This window comes from Mobula birostris, chromosome 1, assembly GCF_030028105.1.
Source record: "Mobula birostris isolate sMobBir1 chromosome 1, sMobBir1.hap1, whole genome shotgun sequence".
NCBI lineage: Eukaryota > Metazoa > Chordata > Chondrichthyes > Myliobatiformes > Myliobatidae > Mobula > Mobula birostris.
This window is the reverse complement of record NC_092370.1, coordinates 190816780-190840970: the sequence shown is the minus strand read 5'-3', so window position 1 is coordinate 190840970 and position 24191 is coordinate 190816780. Positions and strand designations below refer to the sequence as shown.

The 24191-nt window shown below is 42.0% G+C and overlaps 1 protein-coding gene across 5 annotated transcripts in view; it reads left to right on the top strand.

Moving 5' to 3' along the window:
- Positions 1 to 24191, top strand: part of prorp (protein only RNase P catalytic subunit) — an 83019-nt gene that overhangs the window by 9490 nt on the left and 49338 nt on the right. For 2 of the 5 annotated variants that reach the window (XM_072267681.1, XM_072267672.1), the window contains exon 4: positions 16173 to 16280. The exons of 1 other annotated variant lie outside the window; for it this stretch is intronic. In XM_072267681.1, the coding sequence (XP_072123782.1) occupies positions 16173 to 16280 (108 nt within the window). Of the gene's footprint in view, positions 1 to 16172; positions 16281 to 20930; positions 21349 to 21377; positions 23558 to 24191 lie in introns of those variants that run through there. 2 more of the 5 variants (XM_072267705.1, XM_072267696.1) reach the window with 2 other exon arrangements.

Genomic DNA, 24191 nt, shown 5'->3' with positions numbered 1-24191 from the left:
ATTTCATCACTGTCAATGTGAGTGCTACTGGGCACTAGTCATTAAGGCAGCTCAATTTATTCTTGGGCACTGGTATAATTGTTGCCTTTTTTGAAGCAAGTGGGAACTTCCGCCCGTAGCTGTGAGAGGTTGAAAATGTCCTTGAATACTCCCACTAGTTGGTTGGCACAAGTTTTCAGAACCTTACCAGGTACTCCGTCGTGACCATCTGCCTTGCGAGGGTTCACTGTCTTTAAAGACAGCCTAACATCGGCCTCTAAGACAGAGATCACAGGGTCATCAGGTGCAGCAGGGATCTTCACAGCTATAGTTGTGTTCTCCCTTTCAAAGCAGGCGTAGAAGTTGGTGAGTTCATCTGGTAGTGAAGCATCACTGCCATTCATGCTATTGGGTTTCACTTTGTAGGAAGTAATGTCCTGAAGACCATGCCAGAGTTGCCATGCATCCGATGTCGCCTCCAACTTCATTTGAAATAGTCTCTTTGCCCTTGAAGATAGCCCTCTGCAAATCATACCTGATTTTCTAGTACAGGCCTGGGTTGCCAGTCTTGAGTGCCACAGATCTAGCTTTCAGCAGATGACATACCTTCTGGTTCATCCACGGCTTTTGGTTTGGGAATGTACAGTAATTGTTCGAGTCCCATCAGTCATGCTGCGAAACAACAGATATCATTCATGTGGGTGCAAAAAACATTATCCAGATAAAAGCCGGTGGAGCATTTACCTCAGTGGAAGTAACTGTGGGATGCATCAGTGCAGATAGCTCATCACTGACTCTACGGCATGTCCTTGGATTTAATCTTCCCTCTGAGTCACTCAGTGTATAGCCCAGTACTGCAGGACACAAAAACGCAACCAATGAACATTAATGTGTATTTGGCAATTTTTTTTTGTGTGGCTCATATCCTGATTTGAGGGGAAATGGTTAAATTGACAGACTGGACATCAATATGGGGTTCCTCATCTCACAATAAGGATGAGAATTACTTAACAGACAAAGAGTCAAAGTTCACTTCAGTACAATATATAAAAGAAAACCTAAGTCATTAAAGTGGTTTGTTTTTTTTTAAACATCTTTGCCTAAACTGGAGACCTTAGAGCGCCTTTGTCTTCTTGATTTTAGCCAGAAGGTGGCACTTTTGTCATAGGAGCTTCACAGACTTGATTACAGGCAAGAGGAAGCTTAAGCAAACCGTTTTTTATGTGGGTATCTAGCTTGGAATTTTTTTATTGTCTTCAGAAAGTGGAAACATTAATATTGTGGTTATTACAATACTGAATTAGAGAACTAGATGGGAATTATAATTAAGTGTGGAATAAGACGGATTGTCATAAAAACATCTGACTTACAATTGTTTAAGGACTACTGTTTGGCCTTCAAGCCAGAACAGATCCATGGCAATATTAGCCTCCCTGACTTTGACAGTTTCAACATACCTAGTGGATGAGATGATGGGCAAAAAGCATTTTAAGTTCAATCTTCCCTCTGTTTTGAGGTATATATGTTTAAAATTTGTGGTATGGATCCTGTCCTCTGCATTATTATTTATCATTCTCTTAAATCCAATGCTACTCTGTCATGGATGGTCCCAAATCTGACTGCCAAACGAGGAGGGTTGGGCATTGGGCTAGAAACTCCTTTGCTTAAAAACTCAAGAGCTACCGAAATGCCAACAGAAGCTCCAAAGACTTCATTCCTGGGAGAGAAGGGATCTTTGCCTTGAAGACGTATGAAGTTGTTTGCTGAAAGTGAAAGTCATAGAGCTGATCAACCTTCTGTCGGCGCAGGACAGAGGACTCTGGGGTGCTGCTGTCGGCTGCCTATAGAAACAGAAAACCTACAGCACAATACAGGCCCTTCAGCCCACAAAGCTCTGCTGAACATGTCCTTACCTCAGAAATTACCTAGGGTTACCCATAGCCCTCTATTTTTCTACGCTCCATGTACCTATCCAGGGGTCTCTTAAAGGACCCTATCATATCCACCTCCACCACCGTCACCGGCAGCCCATTCCACGCACTCAATTCTATCAGGTCACCTCTCATCCTCTGTTGCTGCAAGGAAAAAAGGCTGAATTCACTCAACCTATTCTCATAAGGCATGCTCCCCAATCCAGGCAAATTCCTTCTAAATCTCCTCTGCACCCTTTCTATGGTTTCCACAACCTTCCTGTAGTGAGGCAACCAGAACTGAGCACAGTACTCCAAGTGGGGTCTGACCAGGGTCCTATATAGCTGCAACATTACATCTCAGCTCCTAAACTCAATCCCACGATTGATGAAGGCCAATACACCATATGCTTTCTGAACCACAGAGTCAACCTGTGCAGCAGCTTTGAGTGTCCTATGGACTTGGATCCCAAGATCCCTCTGATCCTCCACACTGCCAAGAATCTTACCATTAGTACTATAATCTGTCATCATATTTGACCTACCAAAATGAACCACCTCACACTTATATGGATTGAACTCCTGCCACTTCTCAACCTAGTTTTGCGTCCTATCAATGTTCCGTTGTAACCTCTGACAGCCCTCTACACTATCCACAACACCCCCAACCTTTGTGTCATCAGCAAATTTACTAACCCATCCCTCCACTTCTTCATCCAGGTCATTTATAAAAATCACGAAGAGTAGGGGTCCCAGAACAGATCCCTGAGGCACACCTCTGGTCACCGACCTTCATGCAGAATATGACCCGTCTACAACCACTCTTTGCCTTCTGTGGGTAAGCCAGTTCTGGATCCACAAAGCAATGTCTCCTTGGATCCCATGCCTCCTTACTTTCTCAATAAGCCTTGAATGGGGTACCTTATCAAATGCCTTGCTGAAATCCATATACACTAGATCTACTGCTCTACCTACATCACATCCTCAGTTTAGTCACATCCTCAAAAAATTGCTCTAGTAGGGCTGACGGGTTTAAGAAAAAGAAGAAATCCAATGCCTGCTTTCTCTTGGCATTCTCATCCTCTGTTACATTGAACTACTGTAGGATTTTTCATTGCTGGTGATTCCAATATTTACATCAATGATCTCTCAAATGCGAACTTAGCTGAATTCATGAGGTTACTAGACAGCCTAGATCTTACCCAGTCCGTCACTGAGCCCACTCATCGACTTGGAAATGAATTTGACTTAATAATGACAAAAGATTATTAATGTTTCTCTGTCTGATATCACAATCTCTGATTTTTGTGTACTTTTTGATGCCCTCCTATCATAACCAAGACACGAAATAAATTAGTTTGAAAAAACTGGTTTCTTGATGCTGCAACACTACTTGAATTCACTGAATTGTCTGGTTTATATGACCTATATTGCTCACTGAATGAAATCATTGATTCTTTCAGCTTGATAAATATATTAAAAACAGTGGCCCCACTGAGGGTTAAAAAGAAATCACTTGGTAAAATGTTGTCATGGTTAAACAATTCTGTCCACAAACTTGAGATCATGCAGAATAGCAGAGAGAAAATGGAGGAAAACTGGACTAGAAGTCCACCATAATATTTTCAAGGGAAAATTAAATTCCTTGAATTCTGTTATATGCTCTGCAAGAAGAGGCCATTTTCCCAAAATTACTATAGAGAATAGCAGCGATTCAAGAGTCAGGCAGGAAGGCAGAGGGGGTGGTATGGCTCTGTTGGTAAAATATGAAGTTAAATCATTAGAAAGAGGTGACACAGGGTCAGAATGTGTTGAATTGTTGCAGGTAGAGCTAAGGAACTGCAAGGGTAAAAACACCCTGATGGGAGTTGTATGATGGTATCGATGTGGTAACAGTAGTAAAGATGTGGTCTACAAACTACAATGGGAGATAGAAAATTCATGCCAAAAGGGCAATGTTACAATAATCATGAGGAATTTCAACATACAGGTAGACTGGGAAAATCAAGTTGGTGCTGGATCCCAAGAGGATGAATTTCTAGAATGCCTATGAAAGGGCTTTTTAGAGCAGCTTGTGCTTAAGCTCACAACGGGATCTGCTATTATGGATTAGGTATTGTGCAGTGAACCGGAATTGATTAGAGAGTAGAATTGTTTAGAGAACTCTTGGGGGGGGGGGGGAATGATCATAATACGATAGAATTCACCCTGCAATTTGGGGAGGAGAAGCTAGAGTCAGATGTATCGGTATTACAGTAGTGTAAAGGGAGTTACAGAGGCATGAGAGAGGAGCTTGGAAAAGAACACTAGCAGGTATGACAACAGAGCAGCAATGGCTGGAAATTCTGGGAGCAATGTGGAAGGCACAGGATATACAGATCCCAAAGAGGAAGAAGTATTCTAAAGCCAGGATGCCACAACCGTGGCTGACAAGAGAAGTCAAAGCCAACATAAAAGCTAAAAGGAGGTAATATAATACAGCAAGAATTAGTGGGAAATTAGAGAATTGGGGAGCTTTTAAAAACCAGAAGTCAACTAGAAAGTCATAAAGAAGGAAAAGATGGAATATGAAGGTAAGCTAGCCAATAATATTAAAGAGGATACCAAAAGCTTCAGTGGACATATAATGTGTACAAAAGAGGCGAAAGTAGGTATTGGAGCACTGGAAAGTGATGCTGGGGAGGTAGTAATGGGAAATAAGGAAATGGTGGACAAACTGAATAAGCATTTTGTATCAGTCTTCACTGATCAATATTGGCTGGCTGATATCCCAGAGTCCTCCATCGTTACCCCTGGTTATATAATGGTTCAGTGGTAGATCTAATGCACCAAAATGGTTTGCAATTAAGAGGTGGTTCTGGGTGTCTTTAGTATTGATTCTGAACCCTATGGAAATTATCATTAAGCCATATATAGCGAGGTAAACTACCTGATTGGTATCTGCTGCTTCTCTCAGGTAAATTTATTATCCTTCATTTTGAACATGTAAAACGGAGAGTCAACTATAGTTGGGGATTTCAAAATACTCCTCCAAGAATGGTATGATAGCACTTATACTGAGCATGTTCACCGAGTTGAACAGCAGAACTACAATGCAGAGTGTGGTATTTAATGAGAAAATTGACATCAAGGACAAGGCTACTTGCCAGTCTCCCTGTTTTGTGTGCATCTGCTCAAGGCTATTGATAGGAGTAACAACACAGTCCTTCAGGGGAAAAGTCCTGCTTTCGTACTAAGGACACCCCAACAAAAAGATGGACAAATCCAATCTTGCAAATTACCACCCTTCAGTTTACTGTCAGTTACTAGCAAATTAATTGATTGTCAAGAAGTACTAAAAATCTGGATTTAGTTACCAAGAACATGAAGCTCAGTGGTAGATTAAAGATCTAGACCTCCCTGCTAACTGTTAATCTGTTGGGTCTCCAAAATCTAACATCTTTATCAGAATGCAATTATCAGCCTATATATTAAAAAAAATTAAGGAAGATATAACAAGATGGAACCTTATTCCTTTTCTTGGTCCTCGTTCAAGGATTGAATCTATTAAAATGAATATACTGCCCAGACTACTATATCTCTTTCAGACCCTACCAACAGAGATTAACCAAAATCAATTCAATGAATGCAACAAGATGCTATCAAGATATATATGGCAAGGTAAAAGGCCTAGAGTTCATCTCAAAACTTTGCAATTAGCCAAGGAAAAGGGGGGATGGGGCCTACCTTCTCTTAGAGATTACTATTTTGCAGCACAGTTGAGAGCTGTGCTATGCTGGTGCAATCCATCATATGACACTCAATGGAAAAACATTGAGGAGAGGATACTTTCCAGCCCCATACAGGCAATTTTGGCTGATAACAACCTACAAAGTTACATAAATAATATTGATAACCCATGGGTGAAATTTACTCTTAAAATATGGAAAATTATTATAAAAGAATATAAACTAGAGAGAGACATTGCAATTCTTAGATGGTGTGCAAATGACTCGGATTTTACACCGAATAAACTGGATGCTAGATTTAAGGACTGGACAGCTAAAGGAATAACAGCTATTTGCAATATAATGAAAGAAGAAACACTTCAGTTTTGAAATGCTCAAAGAGAAACACTTATTAAAACAAGACTTTTATCAATATTCACAGATGCATCATTATGTTAATAGGACAGTTAAGAATGTAACCAAGGCAAGTACATGTTTGATAGAGATAGTTAGAAAAGCATATAATTCAGACAACAGTAGTAAAATAATTTCAAGTGTGTATAAGGGTTCGTCAAATCTTAAAACACATTCGACTTCATACATTAAAACAAAATGGGAGAAGGAAGGAGGGATAATAATATCTGAGGAAGACTGGACAATAATATGGAGGTATCAATGGAAGTGTACCAGCTCACAGAAATACAGGGAGTTCGGGTGGAAAAACTTGATAAGATATTTTATTACACCCTCTCAGAAATCCCATTATGATAGTAACCTCCCTGTTTGCTGGAGAAATTGTGGAAATCAAAATGCAAACCATTATCATATTTTCTGGGAATGCCCCGTTATCAAAGACTATTGGAGTGGGATACACAATGCCCTACAAGACATTTTTAAATGTGAAATACCCTTAGAAAGTAAGACCATATATTTTGGCTATATACCTCAAGAATGGTTGAAAAGAGATAAATATTTAATGAATATACTGCTGGTGGCTGATAAAAAGACCCTTACCGGGAAATGGTTATCAAAGGAGAGCCCAACTTTAAATGTATGGATGGAAATTATAACGGACATTTACAAAGTGGAGACGATAACAGCATCTGTTGATCACAAGTTGGAACAATTTGATTCATACTGGGAAAAATGGTTTAACTACATAACACCTCATAGGTCTGACTTTATTCTTACAAGTCAATGAATATGTTGTAAAAAAAAATCACTCCCTACTCTGTACATAGTTTTCTTCTTTTGATCTTTCTTTCCTCTCCTTTCTATAAGTGTATACCTCAGATAAATATTATGTGGAGATTTGTGACAAATATGACTATATATATATAACACACACACACACACACACACACACAACCTAAAATACATCTTATGGAAAGTTTTGTTCGATGAACTTCAATAAAAAATAAATTACAACAAAAACAAAGTTTCATGATTCCTTAAAAGCTCACTTGTTAGTAGGTCATCTGTGTACATCAGGACAATTCTGAAAATTATTCTAATCTATTTAATTCCTTTTGCAGAGGTATTGACTTGAGTTTCTGAAAATACTGCAAATAACTGGTCAAGCAGCATCTGTAAGAACAGAAACCGTTAACATTTCAGATCACACAAATTCTGATGAATGACCGTACACTTGAAATGCTAACTCTATTTCTCTCTCCACAGATTTTGTCTTACTTACTAAGTGCTTCCAGCATACTTGGCTTTTCTGTTTCAAGTTTCTAATAGCTGCAGTTCTTGGTTTTGCATTGGCATAAATCTCAAATTACATTACTCTAACACTGGCCCTTCTATTCCTTGTAGCTGCTGGAAGAAAAACCACTACTATTTCAGGTTGAGACAAAAGATTCTGCTGATGCTAGAAATCTTGAAACACACAACATGCTGCAGAAACTCAACAGGTCAGGCAGCATCTACTACATGAAAAGAACTGTCAGCATTCCAGGCTAAGACCCAGTGAATGTAAGGGAGGGGTACGAGTCTGATGTGTTTAAGACCAGGGTATGATCTTCGGGTGGCACAGTGGCGTAGTGGTTGGTGTAACGCTATTACAGTGCCAGCTATCACCAACAGGGGTTCAATTCCCACTGTTACCTGTAAGAGTTTGTACATTTTCCTCATGACCTCATGGGCTTCCCCCCCCAAGTGCACCTGCTTTCTTTCTCAGTCTAAAGACAAAGACTTGGGGTTAGTCATTGTGGGCATGCAGTGCTGGCACCGGAAGTGTGGCCACATTTGCAGGCTGCCCAGTGTCAATCCTCACTTTGACACAAACAACACATTTCACTATGTTTTGATGTACATGTGATGAATAAAGCTAATCTTTAAAGATTAATCCCTCTTCCTCAGTAACTTCTCCAAGAGAAATAGAACTTCTACTACTGAAGATTCAGCTCTGCCCCCTCCTTAATCTCAAACTATCCCAGCACATTAACATGCCCCACACATCAAAGTTGCTGGTGAACGCAGCAGGCCAGGCAGCATCTCTAGGAAGAGGTGCAATCGACATTTCGGGCCGAGACCCTTCGTCAGGACTAACTGAAGGAAGAGTGAGTAAGGGATTTGAAAGTTGGAGGGGGAGGGGGAGATCCAAAATGATAGCAGAAGACAGGAGGGGGAGGGATGGAGCCAAGAGCTGGACAGGTGATTGGCAAAAGGGGATACGAGAGGATCATGGGACAGGAGGTTCTGGACTATTCCTCTTCTCACCCTGTCTCTTGCAAAAACGCCATCTCCTTCTCGCAATTCCTCCGTCTCCACTGCATCTGCTCTCAGGATGAGGCTTTTCATTCTAGGACGAGGGAGATGTCTTCATTTTTTAAAGAAAGGGGCTTCCCTTCCTCCACTATCAACTCTGCTCTTAAACGCATCTCCCCCATTTCACGTACATCTGCTCTCACTCCATCCTCCCGCCACCCCACAAGGAATAGGGTTCCCCTGGTCCTCACCTACCACCCCACCAGCCTCCGGGTCCAACATATTATTCTCCGTAACTTCCGCCACCTCCAACGGGATCCCACCACTAAGCACATCTTTCCCTCCCCCCCCTCTCTCTGCATTCCGCAGGGATCGCTCCCTACCCAACTCCCTTGTCCATTCGTTCCCCCCATCCCTCCCCACTGATCTCCCTCCTGGCACTTATCCGTGTAAGCGGAACAAGTGCTACACATGCCCTTACATTTCCTCCCTTACCACCATTCAGGGCCCCAAACAGTCCTTCCAGGTGAGGCAACACTTCACCTGTGAGTCGACTGGGGTGATATACTGCGCCCGGTGCTCCCGATGTGGCCTTTTATATATTGGCGAGACCCGACGCAGACTGGGAGACCGCTTTGCTGAACATCTACGCTCTGTCCGCCAGAGAAAGCAGGATCTCCCAGTGGCCACACATTTTAATTCCACATCCCATTCCCATTCTGACATGTCTATCCACGGCCTCCTCTACTGTAAAGATGAAGCCACACTCAGGTTGGAGGAACAACACCTTATATTCCGTCTGGGTAGCCTCCAACCTGATGGCATGAACATCGACTTCTCTAACTTCCGCTAAGGCCCCACCTCCCCCTCGTACCCCATTTGTTACTCATTTTTATGCACACATTCTTTCTCTCACTCTCCTTTTTCTCCCTCTGTCCCTCTGAATATACCTCTTGCCCATCCTCTGGGTCCCCCCCCCCCCGTCTTCCTTCCCGGACCTCCTGTCCCATGATCCTCTCGTATCCCCTTTTGCCTATCACCTGTCCAGCTCTTGGCTCTATCCCTCCCCCTCCTGTCTTCTCCTATCATTTTTGGATCTCCCCCTCCCCCTCCAACTTTCAAATCCCTTACTCACTCTTCCTTCAGTTAGTCCTGACGAAGGGTCTCGGCCTGAAACGTCGACTATACCTCTTCCTAGAGATGCTGCCTGGCCTGCTGCATTCACCAGCAACTTTGATTTGTGTTGCTTGATTTCCAGCATCTGCAGAATTCCTGTTGTTTACATTAACATACCCCTCTCTTTTTCACTATCCCCTAATTCCTTCTTGACAAATATTGGTATAAGTGCTCATTTAGTACCTTGGTCACTTACTCTGACTCCAAGTACAAATTCCTTCTTCTATCCTAGAGTGGACCTCCCTCTCCTTAGTTATCTTCTCTCAATGTAAGTATAAAACGCTTTGGGATTCTCCTTGATCTTGCTCACCAGAATATTTCATGGTCTCTTTTAGCCTTCTCAATTGACTGCTTGAGAACTTCCCTAGTACCTTTACATTCCACCAGGGCCAAGTCTGATTTTAGTTTCCTAAACCTTGCTCATGCTTCCATTTTCCTTCCTGACTAAATTTCATTCTTTCAGGTCACCCAAAATTCCCTTACCTTACCATCCTTGTGCTGCCTTCATACTGGAACATGCCGGTCCTGAATTCTGATCAGCTGGTCTCTTTTCTTTTTTGGAAAAAAAAAAGTCCTCAAAACTAGATCTTGTACGTTCTCTCCTCTAGTTGAACTCTCCACATACTCTTGCAAAAACCTTTATTGGATTCATTAAAGAAATCCCACCCCTTTTTAAGTTTGTTGTGTTAAGTGAAGTCCAATTAAAACTGGGGAAGTTAATATCCCTACCATTACAATACTGTTGCGTCTGCATCTTTCCATAATCTGTCTATATCTGTTCCTCCACTCTATTGGGAGACCTATAATATCCTATCAGCCTAATTGTATCTGTCCTGTTTGAGCTCCATTCAAATTGCCTCAGTGGATAAACCCTCCACTATGTCACCAGAGTACTGCTGTGATATTCATCCCTATAAATAATGCAACCCCCACACCCCTAAAAACAATGAAACTCAGGAACATCGAGCAGCCAGTCCTGTTCTCATGCAACCAGGTGTGTCTAATGCAAACTCATTGTAATTCCATAGACTGATCCAGGCTCTGCTTTCATCCTCCTTTCCTATAATACTCCTAGTTTTGAAATAAACACATTTATTAGCCTGGTCCTTGCTGTCCTTTCTCACAGTTTTATTTGTCGTACCATTTTTCTTGCTTTCAATCCTACCACCTGTTTCCGTGCCACTGTGGTTCCCATCTCCCTGCCACGCTCATTTAAACCCTCCTGAAGGGCATTACCAAACTTCACAGTGAGGGTTTTGCTTCCTCGACTGTTCAGGTGCAATTTGCCTTGTACTAGTCCCACCTGCTAAGGAAGAGTTAGCACCTGTTGATCCATATATCAAAGCCCTTCCTGCTCCAGCTCCTGAGCCACATATTGAACTACACCATGTATCAATTTCTCACCTCATTAGCAGTAATCCTGAGATTACAACTCTGGTAGTCCTGCGCTTTAGCTTTCTAACCAGCTTTCTAAAATCACTTTGCAGGATCTCATCCCTGCTGCTGCCTATGTCAATAGTACCTATAATGGACATGGCTGCTCACCTTCCCCTCTCAAAATATCCTGTACTTACTGCGAGACACTCTTGACCCTGGCACCAGAGAGGCACTGCATAATCCTGGACTCTCATTTGCAGCACCTATCTGCGCACCTTACTCTCAAGGTCCCTTTCACTATTGCTCTGCCTGTCTTTATCTTTTCCTCAGCTGGGCATGTTGTCTCTGACCCTGCTACAGGTACTGGCCTCTGAAAGGTCACCCTCAATATCAAGCCTCACTCAGTCCAGTCAGCCACAGATCAATTTGATAAAAGGGAGAACAGGATTACTGCAGAATAGGGGGAAAAATAAAGTGATTGCAATGCATTGCTAAATATAGGTAATGAACTGGAAGAATTAAGAGCAGTTGTATCACAGGGCAACAATTTATTAGGACAACAGAAGATCTGGTACTGAGTGGAAATAGAAAGGAACACATTGCCCCAGATTTTGTAGCAGGAATAACAGTGGTCACCATTATTTAAGAATAAGTTAAACAGCACTATCTAGCATCCATTCACATATTCAATGCATGTGGAAATCAGGAAATTGACGTCTGATTTTTTTTTTCCTCTGCTCAATTCCTTGATATTCTGAAACCTCACTGGAGAGTCGTCATTAGACATATAACATGTATACAGTGCTTGCTACACAAAATACCAAACAAAAACTATCTGGAAAAGGTTGAGCTTGTATGTTCAACTGCAGATGAATATTTGTGTAAAACTTAGTAGTGTACTTGTCTATGATGTGCTGTGCCGTTTGTATTTACAGTTAATGTTCATTTATAACTTGTCCTAAATTGCCAATCAATTGCTAGGCTTTTTCAGGGGGCAGTTAAGAGACAACTGCATTGATATGTATGGGGTTATATTTGGGCCTGACTGGGTAAGCACAAAAGATTAACATTTCTGAAGAACATTAAAGTACCAAATACATAGATTTTATAACAGTCCAATAGTTTTTATGCTCAAAATTACTGATATTGGCTTTACAAGAAGCAAGTAAATAACATACACTGTAATAGATATGTCTTTCATTGCTCTGAAATTGCTGGCTTCATGCATCAATGCAATACTCTTCCTCTGTAACTAAGTCTTTTGCTGAGAGGCTGGCTTCCAGCACTTCAAGGTGGCCCATTGCAACAAAGGAGATCACTCAGCCCAGGCAGTTGCTGACTCACTTTGACGGTTGGTGAGCCTTTGCTCCAAGCCTGTCAATGTAATCGGAGCTATTGAATGCTTGTGAGGTTCTTTGACATTCAGTAACATGCGAAAACTCTCTGCGGGGAGGGGGAGGGAATAAAATGTTAATTTTTTTTTACATGTGCCACTTTAAAGACATCCACGTGGATGAAATCTATTTTAAACCAGCATGAAACTAATTTAAATAAATAGTTTAAAAAGTTATTGCTAACCCTTTTCCTCCGACATTTGCTCTCTCCCACTCATTTGAAAGAGGGCTGCTGGTCTTATGTTGTGTTTAACCCAGCATAAACTCAGTGGGGTGTGTTCTGAGTTTGAGAACTGGGAAATGTTCAGATGTTTGCTTGGAGCTGCACGTTGTCACTGGTGATGTAGGCTGATGTAAGCAATGGAAACTAGATTTCCAGTGGAATTAATCCTGGTATAAATGTTAGTTTAACAGTGGAGGATCTGCTTCAATCACTTCTTCACATACAAGAAGGTTATTATAAATTCCCATTTTTCTAAACTTTTAACTACAAAAGTGACTTCACTAGTTTTGCTTGACATAATGGCTGCACTTCTATTGCTCTTCTGCTGACCCCAGCAGACTTTGCGTGATGGGAGTAGTTCACTTCAGCTGGCAATGATTCAGTGCTCCAATCAACTTCAGTGTTTCTCAATTTTAAAAAAGATGAAATTAATTTAAAGGTTCAAATACGATTTCTTTCCGAAATGCTTATTACAGCAGGTTTCTATACAAGCCACAGTTAAGGAAGGGTCTCAGCAATAATGTGTACTAAGATTAAATTGGTTGCTAAGTCCCCATTGAGACGAGTATATGAATAAGGTATTTGGATTGCTAATCAGTTTATCATTGTCACATGTGAAGAGATACAGTGAAAAGCTTTTACTTGCATGCCACCTAGACAGATCATTCTGCACGTAAGTTCACTGAGACAGCAGAAAATGGGGGGAGCAGGATACAGAATATAATATTACAATTACAGAGGAACTGCAGTGCATGTAGACCAAATAAAGTGGATGGGCCATGATGACTTCTATTGGGAGACGAAGGATTCATTAAGCTGTAGCCTTGGAGAAACTGGCACGTTCAGAAAATACTGAAAGGAAAATAACCATCATTGGATCACTATTAAAAGTTTACTAAAAGTAGAAGTCTTGGCTGATTTAATTCCTCCATTCCCAAAACTGCTACCTATCCCAATTAAATCTTGAATTGGCAGAATTGAATGACTTGGTGGCACTGGATTTTTGAAAACTTCCTCATACTAATTTTTTTTTTACAAGCTCTGCACAAAATGATACATATTCATTGGACTAATACTGATTTGTATATGAATATTTGTAAGTGCACTAACAGATTATTCTAAAGTTCAAAGTAAATTTATTATCAAAGTACATCGGTCACCATATTCAACCCTGAGATTCATCTTCTTACAGGCATTCACAGTAAGTTCAAGAAACGCAATAGAATGAATGAAAGACTGTCCCCAACAGGACGGACAAACAGCCAATGTGCAAAAGACAACAAACTGTGCAAATACTACTAATAATAAGAAACAAATATTGAGATATGAGATGAAAAGACCTTGAAAGTGGGTCTATAGGCTGAGGGAACAGTTTAATGTTGGAACAAGTGAAGTTATCCCCCTGGTTCAAGAGCCTGATGGTTGAGGGGTAATAACTGTTCTTGAAACCAGTGGTGCAGGTTCTGAGGCTCCCATACCTCCTTCAAAGATTCAAAGTACATTTATTATCAAAGAATGTATAAATTATACACCTTGACATTTGTCTGCTTACAGGCAGCCACAAAGCTTAATCCCTAATGGCAGCAGTGAGAAGAGAGCATGGTCTGGGTGGTGGAGGTCCTTGATAGGTGGTGCTTTCCTACTCTGTGTAGATGTGCTCAATGGTGGGGAATGCTTTATCAGTGTTAGGGCAGATTCAGTCAGTCAGTGGGTGCCGTCCCAAATCCGGGATGGGCGGCTATGCACCTCCATCTTCTTCGATCTTGCGACAGCACCGAGTACAGCCTCTCCTCCAGTTTGTTCTCGCTGGCGGCCTTGGCACCGCCCACCACTGCCCCCGCCGAACTCGAGCCCGAGGCCATGTCGGCCTCCGGCCACGGCCGCTTCTTCAAGTTCGGCCCTTCCGTGGGCGGAGGCCTTGGGCAGGTCCGGGCACACGGTGCAGCGCCCCCAAGTTCATCATATCTCTTCTAACATAGCATACAATTTGTAGACACACGGTGAGGCTTTAATCTCTTTCACAGAAGATGGTCGTTGGCTCACAAGGAGCTCATTCACCCTTTGTCAGGTCTCGTGTTTTTTAGTCCTGCTGGGTGTCCTCACACCCTCCTCACCAGACTAAGTCCGGTGGGGGAGCCAGCCCAAGTCGTCGACCACTTGACCACGGTCCCCGGCCGAGCACCGGGCACCCGCCCCCCACCGAATCTCTCCAAGCATCCGGCACCTGACCGAAAACCATGGTCGAGTGAAGTTGCACTGATGATGTTGCCTAATTAGGTAACGAAATGTCTGCAAGCTAATAAGCCAGCTCAGCGAGCTACTCAACAATAATCAGTTTATCATTGTCACATGTGAAGAGATACAGATTATGGAACAATGATTCCTGAGAGAAACAAGTTACCACTTCTTTCTCAAAGTACAAGCAAGCATGCGAGTCAGTTACTTGTAGCTGGGTATGGTTAGTTAGTTTGCAATTTACCAAGAACAGACAGTACTGCTGTCGTGGCAGAAATGACTTGACCCTTTGGTCCCTAATTGGTAATAATGCCTTAAATTTTCTTCCACAGTGGGGAAGGCTTTATCAGTGATGGACTAGGCCATATCCACAACGTTTTGAGGGCCTTTCCATTCAAGGCAATTGTTGTTTTGATACCAGGCCAAGACACAACCAGTCAATATACTCTCCTCCACACATCTATAGAAGTTTTGTCAAATGTTTAGATGACATGACAAATCTTCGCAAACTTCTAAGAAAGTAGAGGCATTGCTGTGCTTTCTTCATAATAGCACTTGCATGCTGGATCCAGAACAGATTCTCTGAAATGATAGCACTGAGGAATTTAAAGTTGCTGACCCTCTGCAACTCTAACCCCGATGAGAAATGGCTCATGGACCTATGGTTTTCTCCTCCTGAAGTCAATAATCAGCTCTTGCTGACCTTGAGTGAGAGGTTGTTGTAGCACCACTCGGTCAGTTTTTCAGTCTGTCTCCTATATGCTGATTTGTCACCATCTTTGACTTGGCCAGTGAGAGTGATGTCATCAACAAACTTAAGCATGACCCTGGAGCTGTGCTTAGCCACACAGTCATAAGTATAAAGTGAGTAAATCAGGGGGTTAAGCCCACATCCCTGCAGTGCTCCTGTGCTGATGGAGATTGTAGAGGAGATGTTTTTGCCAATCCAAACTGGCTGGGGTCTGCAAGTGAGGAAATTGAGGATCTATTTGCATAAAGAGGAATTAAGGGCAATGTTTTAAAGCTTATTGATAGTTTTAAGGGGATAATATTATTGAACGCTGAGCTGTAGTCAATGAAGAGCATCCTGATGTATGTATCTTCACTGTCCAGATGTTCCAGGGTTGAGTGAAGAGCCAACTAAATAGAATGTACTGCTGACCTGTTGTGATGGTAAGCAAACTGGAGTGGATCCAAGTTGCTTCTCAGGCAGGAGTTGACGTAGGAGAGTATTCCACATATTTCCATAGTCTACCCGCATATACAATGATTTTATATTCTTTGTTAGAAAAGATTTGTAGCTCGGATTGAGGATGTTGTACATGTCATTTGAAGTTGCATTGATGATGTTGCCTCCTTGGGTAACAAAATGTCTGCAAGCTAATAAGCCAGCTCGGCGAGCTACTCAACAACATTTTATATTCTGCCAGCACAACGTATGTTTTCAATTTTTGTTTAGGAATTGCAAGATTTCCAGTCCTTCATGAAAAATTGTTTGCCTTTTGATGTTGTAATTGATGGATTAAATGTCGCCCACATCTCAGCTAAGGGTATGCAGTCCAAAATTGTGAGTATTCAATACAGAATATTTAACAACACCCTTTATTGATTTTTATCTGCAAGCTGATGCAAATGTTTGTATACTATGTTAAAACTTTATTTCTTATATTCAGTTTATTTAGCAATGTAGTGCAGAGTAGGCTCTTCTGGCCTCCTGAGCCCTGCCAACCCCAGCAATCCTCACAAACCCAATCAACCCTAACCTAATCATGGGACAATTTACAATTACCAATTATCCTACCTGGTATGTTTTTGGATTGTGGGAGGAAACCAGAGCACCTGGAGAAAACCATGGGGCAGATGTACAGAAGCTAATTACAGAACGGTACGGAATTGAACTCCAAACTCCGGAACGCCCCAAGCGGTAATAGCCTTGTGCTAACCACTACGCTACACTACCATGGCGCACCAAATAGCATCAAGTTAAGCACAGCCAATATTTATTTATATTTTTAGCTTCACCGTGTAGTGGCATAGTGCACTGCCCCTATGAGATACCGTAGACAGAAATGTACATGACTCTGGGCAGGAGTTCTGAGAGAATCCTTGTGGGTCAACTTGCTTCTGGTGGCACACTTGCGTGTTGAAATGCAGAAGCCAGAGCTGAGCTAGAAGTCAGACGCTGGTGAGCTCAATGCTTTGCATTTAGCTTCTGACCTGGTACAGGTAAAATCCAATGCTGTCTACATGTTCATTCAGTTAGAAATAGAAACGTCAATATAAATAGTAAAGTTTCACTTTTAGGTTCTGACACTAATCAATATATAGTCAATAATAAAATGCTTGTACACTCTTGATCTCTGCAGATATTTTATTTCTCCAAGTGATTTTTCATCCTTGCTTTATAATTGCTTTGCTCCTTTGCATTAAGACCATAAGACATGGGAGCAGAATTTGGCCTTTTGGCCCTTCAAGTCTGCCCCACTGTTGCATCATGGCTGATTTATTGTCCCACTCAACCCCATTCTCCTGCCTTCTCCCTGTAATCTTTGATGTCCTCACCAAAAACCTATCAACATCCATTTTAAACGTACCCAATGACTTGGCCTCCACAGATTCACCACTCTCACCATCTCTGTTCTAAAGGGACATTCTTGTATTCTGAGGCTGTGGCTTCTGATCCTAGACTCCCCCACTGTAGGAAACATCCTTTCCACACACACTCTATCTAGTCCTTTCAATATTCGATAGACTGCAATGTGAACTCCTCCTGCGCCCCCCCCACCAAAATCCTTCTAAACGCCAGTGAATACAGGTCCAGAGCCATCAAATGCTCCTGATATATTAACCCTTTCTTTCCCATGATGATTCTAATGAACCTCCTCTGGACACTCTCCAATGCCAGCACACCCTTTCGTAGCTAAGGGTCCCAAAAATGCTCACAATGCTTTAAGTGTGGTCTGACTATTACCTTAAAAAGCTTCAGCATTACAACCTTGCTTTTATATTCTAGTCCTCTCAAAGTGAATGCTCTCAAATTGGCTTCTTTACCACCGACTCCACCTGCAAGTTTAACCTTCAGGGAATCCTACTTGAGGACTCCCAAGTCCAATTGCACCTGTGATTTCAGAATTTCATCCCTATTTAGAAAATAGTCTACACCTTCACAGTATTCCTTCTACTAAAGTGCATGACCATCCACTTCCCCACACTTATTCCATTTCAAACACATTTCACGACATATGCCAATGACATTAAATTCGGATGTGCCACTTTTTGCCTAATCTCCTAATCTGTTTAGTCATTCTGCAGACTCCCTGCTTCCTCAGGATTACCTGCCCCTCCACCTATCTCTGTATTGTTTGCAAACTTGGCTACTTTAATTGATTTTATCAATGGTATCTAACAATATAATCTGTATATACTATATTGCAAATCTTGTATTGATCAAATGTTGTGTGCACTTCTCCCTGATAAATTCCAATGTGTATGTTTTGTAGTAGAACTGCAAAAACAAAATTCTCAACAGCAGGAATGCATGATTGTAACAGGTCATATATTCGTCAATATCTACTGTAATGTGTGTATGTGAACAAGAGACATTACACTGGAACTATAAATGGGGCAACAAAACAGGACTGCATGACTTTAAAACAAGAACTGACCACTTGTGAAGTCCATTTATTTTTTGCCCTATTATTGCTCTGTGCACTTTCCATTTCCAAGGAACAGTGCCCTGGGTTGCTCATCTTGTATAGTTACTTGAAAACACAGATACTTGTTACTTGTGAAACTAATTACCTAATTTTCATCTTGGGGACATGACAATGTCTGCAGTATATCTGAAAATATAATCTCACAAGGTGTATTATGTCGAAGTTGCATTCTATAGTTTGTTCTACAGGTCCACAATCCCTTATCCGAAATCCTTGGGGGGCCAGTTGCATTTCGGAATTCAGAATTTTTTGGATTTCAGACCCCCCCCTCCCCCCCCACCGATACCAAAAACCACGTATGCTCAAGTTCCTTATTTAACCTGTCTCAGTATGATGCATTTTAGGACCCAGCAGCGCACCAAACCTACGCACATCCTCCCGTATACTTTAAATCATCTCTAGGTTACATAATATCTAATACAATTTAAATGCTATGTAAATAATTGTTATACTGTATTGTTTAGGGAGTAATGACAAGAAGAAATTTTATTTCCAACAAAAGCATTCAATAAAACATAAAAATATACAGCTTCAAACAAACCGAATCAAACACATATTAAATGACCCATTGGAATAAATGTAGAACGTCACTATCACCGTCACTATAAAACTTCAGTAACTTGTCTTTCTGTTTATTTAAATCATATACAGTGGTAGTTCCGACACTATTTTCTTCAGTAAGACGCCGCGCAGACACACCACGATCAAGCTTCTGCAATAACTCCACTTTCTGCGTTATTGATAGAGAAGATTCCTTCTCTTTTTCTCATTGTTACCCATGGGGGTATCTGCAGCTCTTTTTGACATTTTCACAGTGAAATTAAACACAAAGTCAACAGTGAACACAAAATATCAGCGACCAGCAAATGCACTTGTAACCAGTACGAGCGCTGAGCCACAACTGACATCTGGCGGCCTCTGCTAGTGCTGCCACGTCACACCTGAGTGACGTCAGCTGTTGGTGAAAAAAACTTCGGTTTTCGGAGCTTTTTAAATTTCAGAATTTTGGATAAAGGAATGTGCACCTGTAGTAAGTTCTTTGAGCCAAGTTGAGAAAGGCACACATAAATGTAAACACACACTACAGTTAAAATAGACATCAACATTCAATTCTATTTGGTGCCTAGGAAATACTATAAAGTGAAGGACAGAGTTTCTCCCCACACCTTGTTTGGCACATCAAACAGCAACCTTGCTGTTTCTTTAGCGTTTTGTCTGGTTTACAAGGCTGAGTTGCTGGCTGTACACTCAACCCAGCACCGATGGAAAGCATGCAAGGAGTCAGCCGGATTTGAACCTTGTTCCAAAGTCCGCATGCTAATACCACTGCACCACCGGCACAGGCTGGAAATACTATATGTCTAATTTATACTGTATAGAGAAAAATACTTTACAGATAATTTCAGTTGCTGTATTTAGTATGGTTTATGTGGTTTATTTGTGTCCAAATATCCGGACCTGCCTCTTGGTTTTTTTGCACTACCTTACTTTCCATTTTTCTATTTTCTATTTATGATTTAGAATTTAAAATTTTAATATTTACTAATTTTTACTATTTTTACTATTTTTAATATTTAATATTTGTAACCCAGGGAGTGGGAAGCGCAGAATCAAATATCGCTGTGATGATTGTACGTTCTAGTATCAATAGTTTGGCGACAATAAAGTATGAAGTTTTATATGGGGTTGTACTCTTTCCAACAATCATCTATTGAATCAATTCTTAACTTGGATGCTGTTGCATATTAATTAGGCAAGCTAGACAGTTAAGAACTACAGAGAGGTTAACAATGAGGTGTAGACTAGTGAAATTCCATCAAGGGTTACGGGTCTGTTAAGCAGCGTAGACAGTTTAAAATAGTTTGACCAGTGGGATGAAACAAAGCTCTGCACTCCAGCCACGTGCAGAGTTGTGAATGGCAGGAGGTGGTTGTGCAGAAGAAGAGAGAGCATCAAAGGAAAGAATAGTGAATATGTTCATGCAACTTGAACGCATCCCCATTCCTTAATCATTGTTAGATCCAAATCCTGGAACTCGATACCAACACACATCAAAGTTGCTGGGGAACGCAGCAGGCCAGGCAGCATCTCTAGGAAGAGGTACTGTCGACATTTCGGGCAAGGGTCTCGGCCTGAAACATAGACTGTACCTCTTCCTAGAGATGCTGCCTGGCCTGCTGTGTTCACCAGCAACTTTTACGTGTGTTGCTTGAAATTCCAGCATCTGCAGATTTCCTCGTGACTCGATACCAACAGCATTGTTTGAATACCTTCAGAAAGGAACCACAGTGATTAAGTATGGCAGCTCACCATTACCTTTTTGAGCGAAGTTGGAGATTGATGATATATGTTGGCCTTGCTTGTAGTATCCTTATCTTAAACATTGAGTAAATTTAATTGCTGTACTTTAAAATATATTTAAGTTATGGGCACTCTCACACTTGACTAAAGAAATCAGGCAGTAATTATTATTAAAGGAATGCTCTCAACATTTTTTCCAGCATCTTTCAAGACATGGGTCATTAGAAGTCACCTATCACAGCCTCCTGGTGAGGTTGAGATGGCATGCTAATCGACCACTGCTCCCTAGCACACTCCTGGCTAACATTCAGTCCCTGGACAATAAGCTGTGCAAACTGTCGACCAGTGGGAAACAAAGGAATGTAATGTTTTGTGCTTCATGGAGACCTGGCTGATGGAGGAGATAGTGGATCACACCATCGAGCCTTTTCCGGGCGAACAGGGCTAAAAACCTCTCTGGGAAAAGTAAAAGAGATGGGGTATGCTTCATGGTCAATAATGCTTGGTGCAAGCCCCCAGAATATATATATGTCCTCAAATCCTTTTGTTTCCCAGATCTGGAGTACCTTGTGCTGCTGTGCAGACCTTTCTGGCTGCCTAGGGAGTTTACGGCTGTTATTATCACAGCTGTGTATATTCCACCACAGGCTGATACCAACCTGGCTCTCAAGGAACTCTACGAGACCGTCAGCACCCTGGAGTCTGCACACCCAGAGGCTGCCTTCATCATCGCCCGTGACTTTAATAGAGCATCGCTGACTAAAGTCTCTCCGAAGCGTCTCCACATCCAGGTGAGCAAAAAGTGAGGTAGCATACTCGACCACTGCTACTCTCCCTTCCATAACACTTAGAAAGCACTCCTCCGCCTGCCGTTTGGAAAGTCAGATCACTCCTCCATCTTGCTTCTGCCGATGTACAGGCAGAATCTGAAACAGGAGGCGGCCATAGTTAAAACCTTGCACTGTTGGTCCGACCAGTCGGTCTCCATGCGACAGGACTGTTTTGATGACATCAACTGGAACGTCTTCCATGATGAGCATGTCTCCAAGTTCACGGATGGGGTCACGAGCCTCATCTGGAAGTGTATCAAGGATGTTGTCCCCCAGAAATCGGTCAGGGTCTACGCAAACCGGAAACCCTGGATCAGCAGTTCCGTGCGAGCAGCACTCACCACGCGAGACAGAGCTTTCGCTGCCGGCGACCACCAGGAACTCAAAAAATGCAGCTATGATGTGCAAAGTCATCAAGGCAGTGAAACAATAATACAGGGACAAGATCCAGACACAATTCTCCACCAACAACACACACAGCTTACAGCAAGGTCTGCACACCATTGCAGACTTGAAGGCTAAGCGCAGTGTTGCTGCCTCTCTCCCAGATGAGCTAAATCGATTCAATATCGCCAACACTGAGCCCCCGAGGAGAGCAGCTGAAGTGACCTGCACCTTAGTCACCTGTGACGCTGAAGTAGGCAGGTGTTACCAATGAGCGGACAGTCACAAGGCTGCAGGATTGGACAGCATCCCACAGCGGGTACTCAGGATGTGTGCAGCACAACTGGCAGGTGTGTTTACAGACATTTTTAATCTCTCCCTCTCCCAGTGTAATTTCCCTCCTGCTTCAAAACATCCACCATTGTCCCTGTACCTAAAAAGACCAAGGTAACATGTATGAACAACTGGCGTGCTGTCACACTCACCTCAATAATAAGCAGATGCTTTGAGAGGCTGGTCAAGGACTACATCTGCAGCATGCTACCACCCACACTGGACCCCCTACAATTCACCTGCCGACACAACCAATCGACAGATGACGCAATAGCCACAGCTCTACACATCGTCCTTATGCATCTGAAGAAGGATGCTTATGTGAGAATTCTGTTCTTGGACTACAGTTCAGCATTCAACACCATAATTCCCTCCAGGCTCAACAAGAAGCTCAGAGACCTTAGCCTTCGCCCTGCCTTGTGCAGCTGGATCCTGGACTTCCTGTCAGATCACCAGCAGGTTGTAAGAGTGGGCTCCCTCACCTCCATCCTTCTGACTCTCAACACAGGAGCCCCTCAGGGCTGTGTCCCAAGTCCCCACCTTTACTCTCTGTATACCCATGACTGTGTCACCACCCACAGCTCCAATCTGCTAATTAAATTTGCTGACGACACTACACTGATTGGCCTTATCTCAAATAATAAAGAGACAGCCTACAGACAGGAAGTCATCATCCTGACACAGTGGTGTCAAGAAAAGAACCTGTCCCTCAATGTCGCAAAAACAAAGGAGCTGGTTGTGGACTTCTGGAGGAATGGAGACAGGCTAACCCCTATTGACATCAATGGACCTGGGATTGAGAGGGTGAACAGCTTTAAGTTCTTCAGCATACACACCACTGAGGATCTCACGTCGTTTTCCCCAAATCCTAAGGACTTTCTACTGGGCCACAATTGAGCATCCTGACTGGCTGCATCACTGCCTGGTATGGGAACTGTACTTCCCTCAATCGCAGGACTTTGCAGAGAGTGGTGCGGACAGCCCAGCACATTTGTAGATGTGAACTTCCTACCATCCAGGACATTTACAGAGCCAGGTGCGTAAGAGGGCCCGAAGGATCACTGGGGACCCGAGTCACCCCAACTACAAACTGTTCCAGCTGCTACCATCCAGAAAACGGTACCTCAGCATTAGAGCCAGGACCAACAGGCTGCGGGACAACTTCTTCCACCAGGCCATCAGACTGATCAATTCACACTGATACAATTGTATTTCTATGTTGTATTGATTGTCCTGTTGTACACACTATTTATTATAAATTACTATAAATTGTACATTGCACATTTAGACGGAGATGTAACATAAAGATTTTTACTTGTGTATCTGAAGGATGTAAGAAATAAAGTTAATTCAATTCATGATGTTTTCTGGCCTATTTGAACCTGTGTTGTACTGTCATTTCAATTATAGCATATTTTTTCCAATTTAAATGTCTGTTACTTTTTGCATGTGCAGTTAATTTGGACACATTGGGAGCAGAATATTTTGGCCCAATTAAGTGGCTGCTCCAATTTGCCAAAGTTTCATGGAAATAGTCAAAAAGGTATTTTTTAAAAAAAGACAAACTACAATTTAACTAACAAATCATGTATTTAAGTGAAATATAGAACAAATTAGAATACTACCAATACTACTACAGTACTATAAAGCTGTGTATGAATTCCTAATAATTACCAACACGGGAATTCATCCTATGTACACTACCATTTTCTTTTTATTTTCTGTAAATGAACAAAATCAGTGCAGACTCTTTAGTGCAGATAATGGACTGCCTTCATACAATGCTTTGGCAACTGCATCCTCCAAATCTTCATTTCATTATAACATTCAAGATGATTGTCAATACCTTCAAATTCTTCATAGTTTCTAATTTGTTGTAGTAGTGAAATCATTTCATTTTCACACCCATTTCTG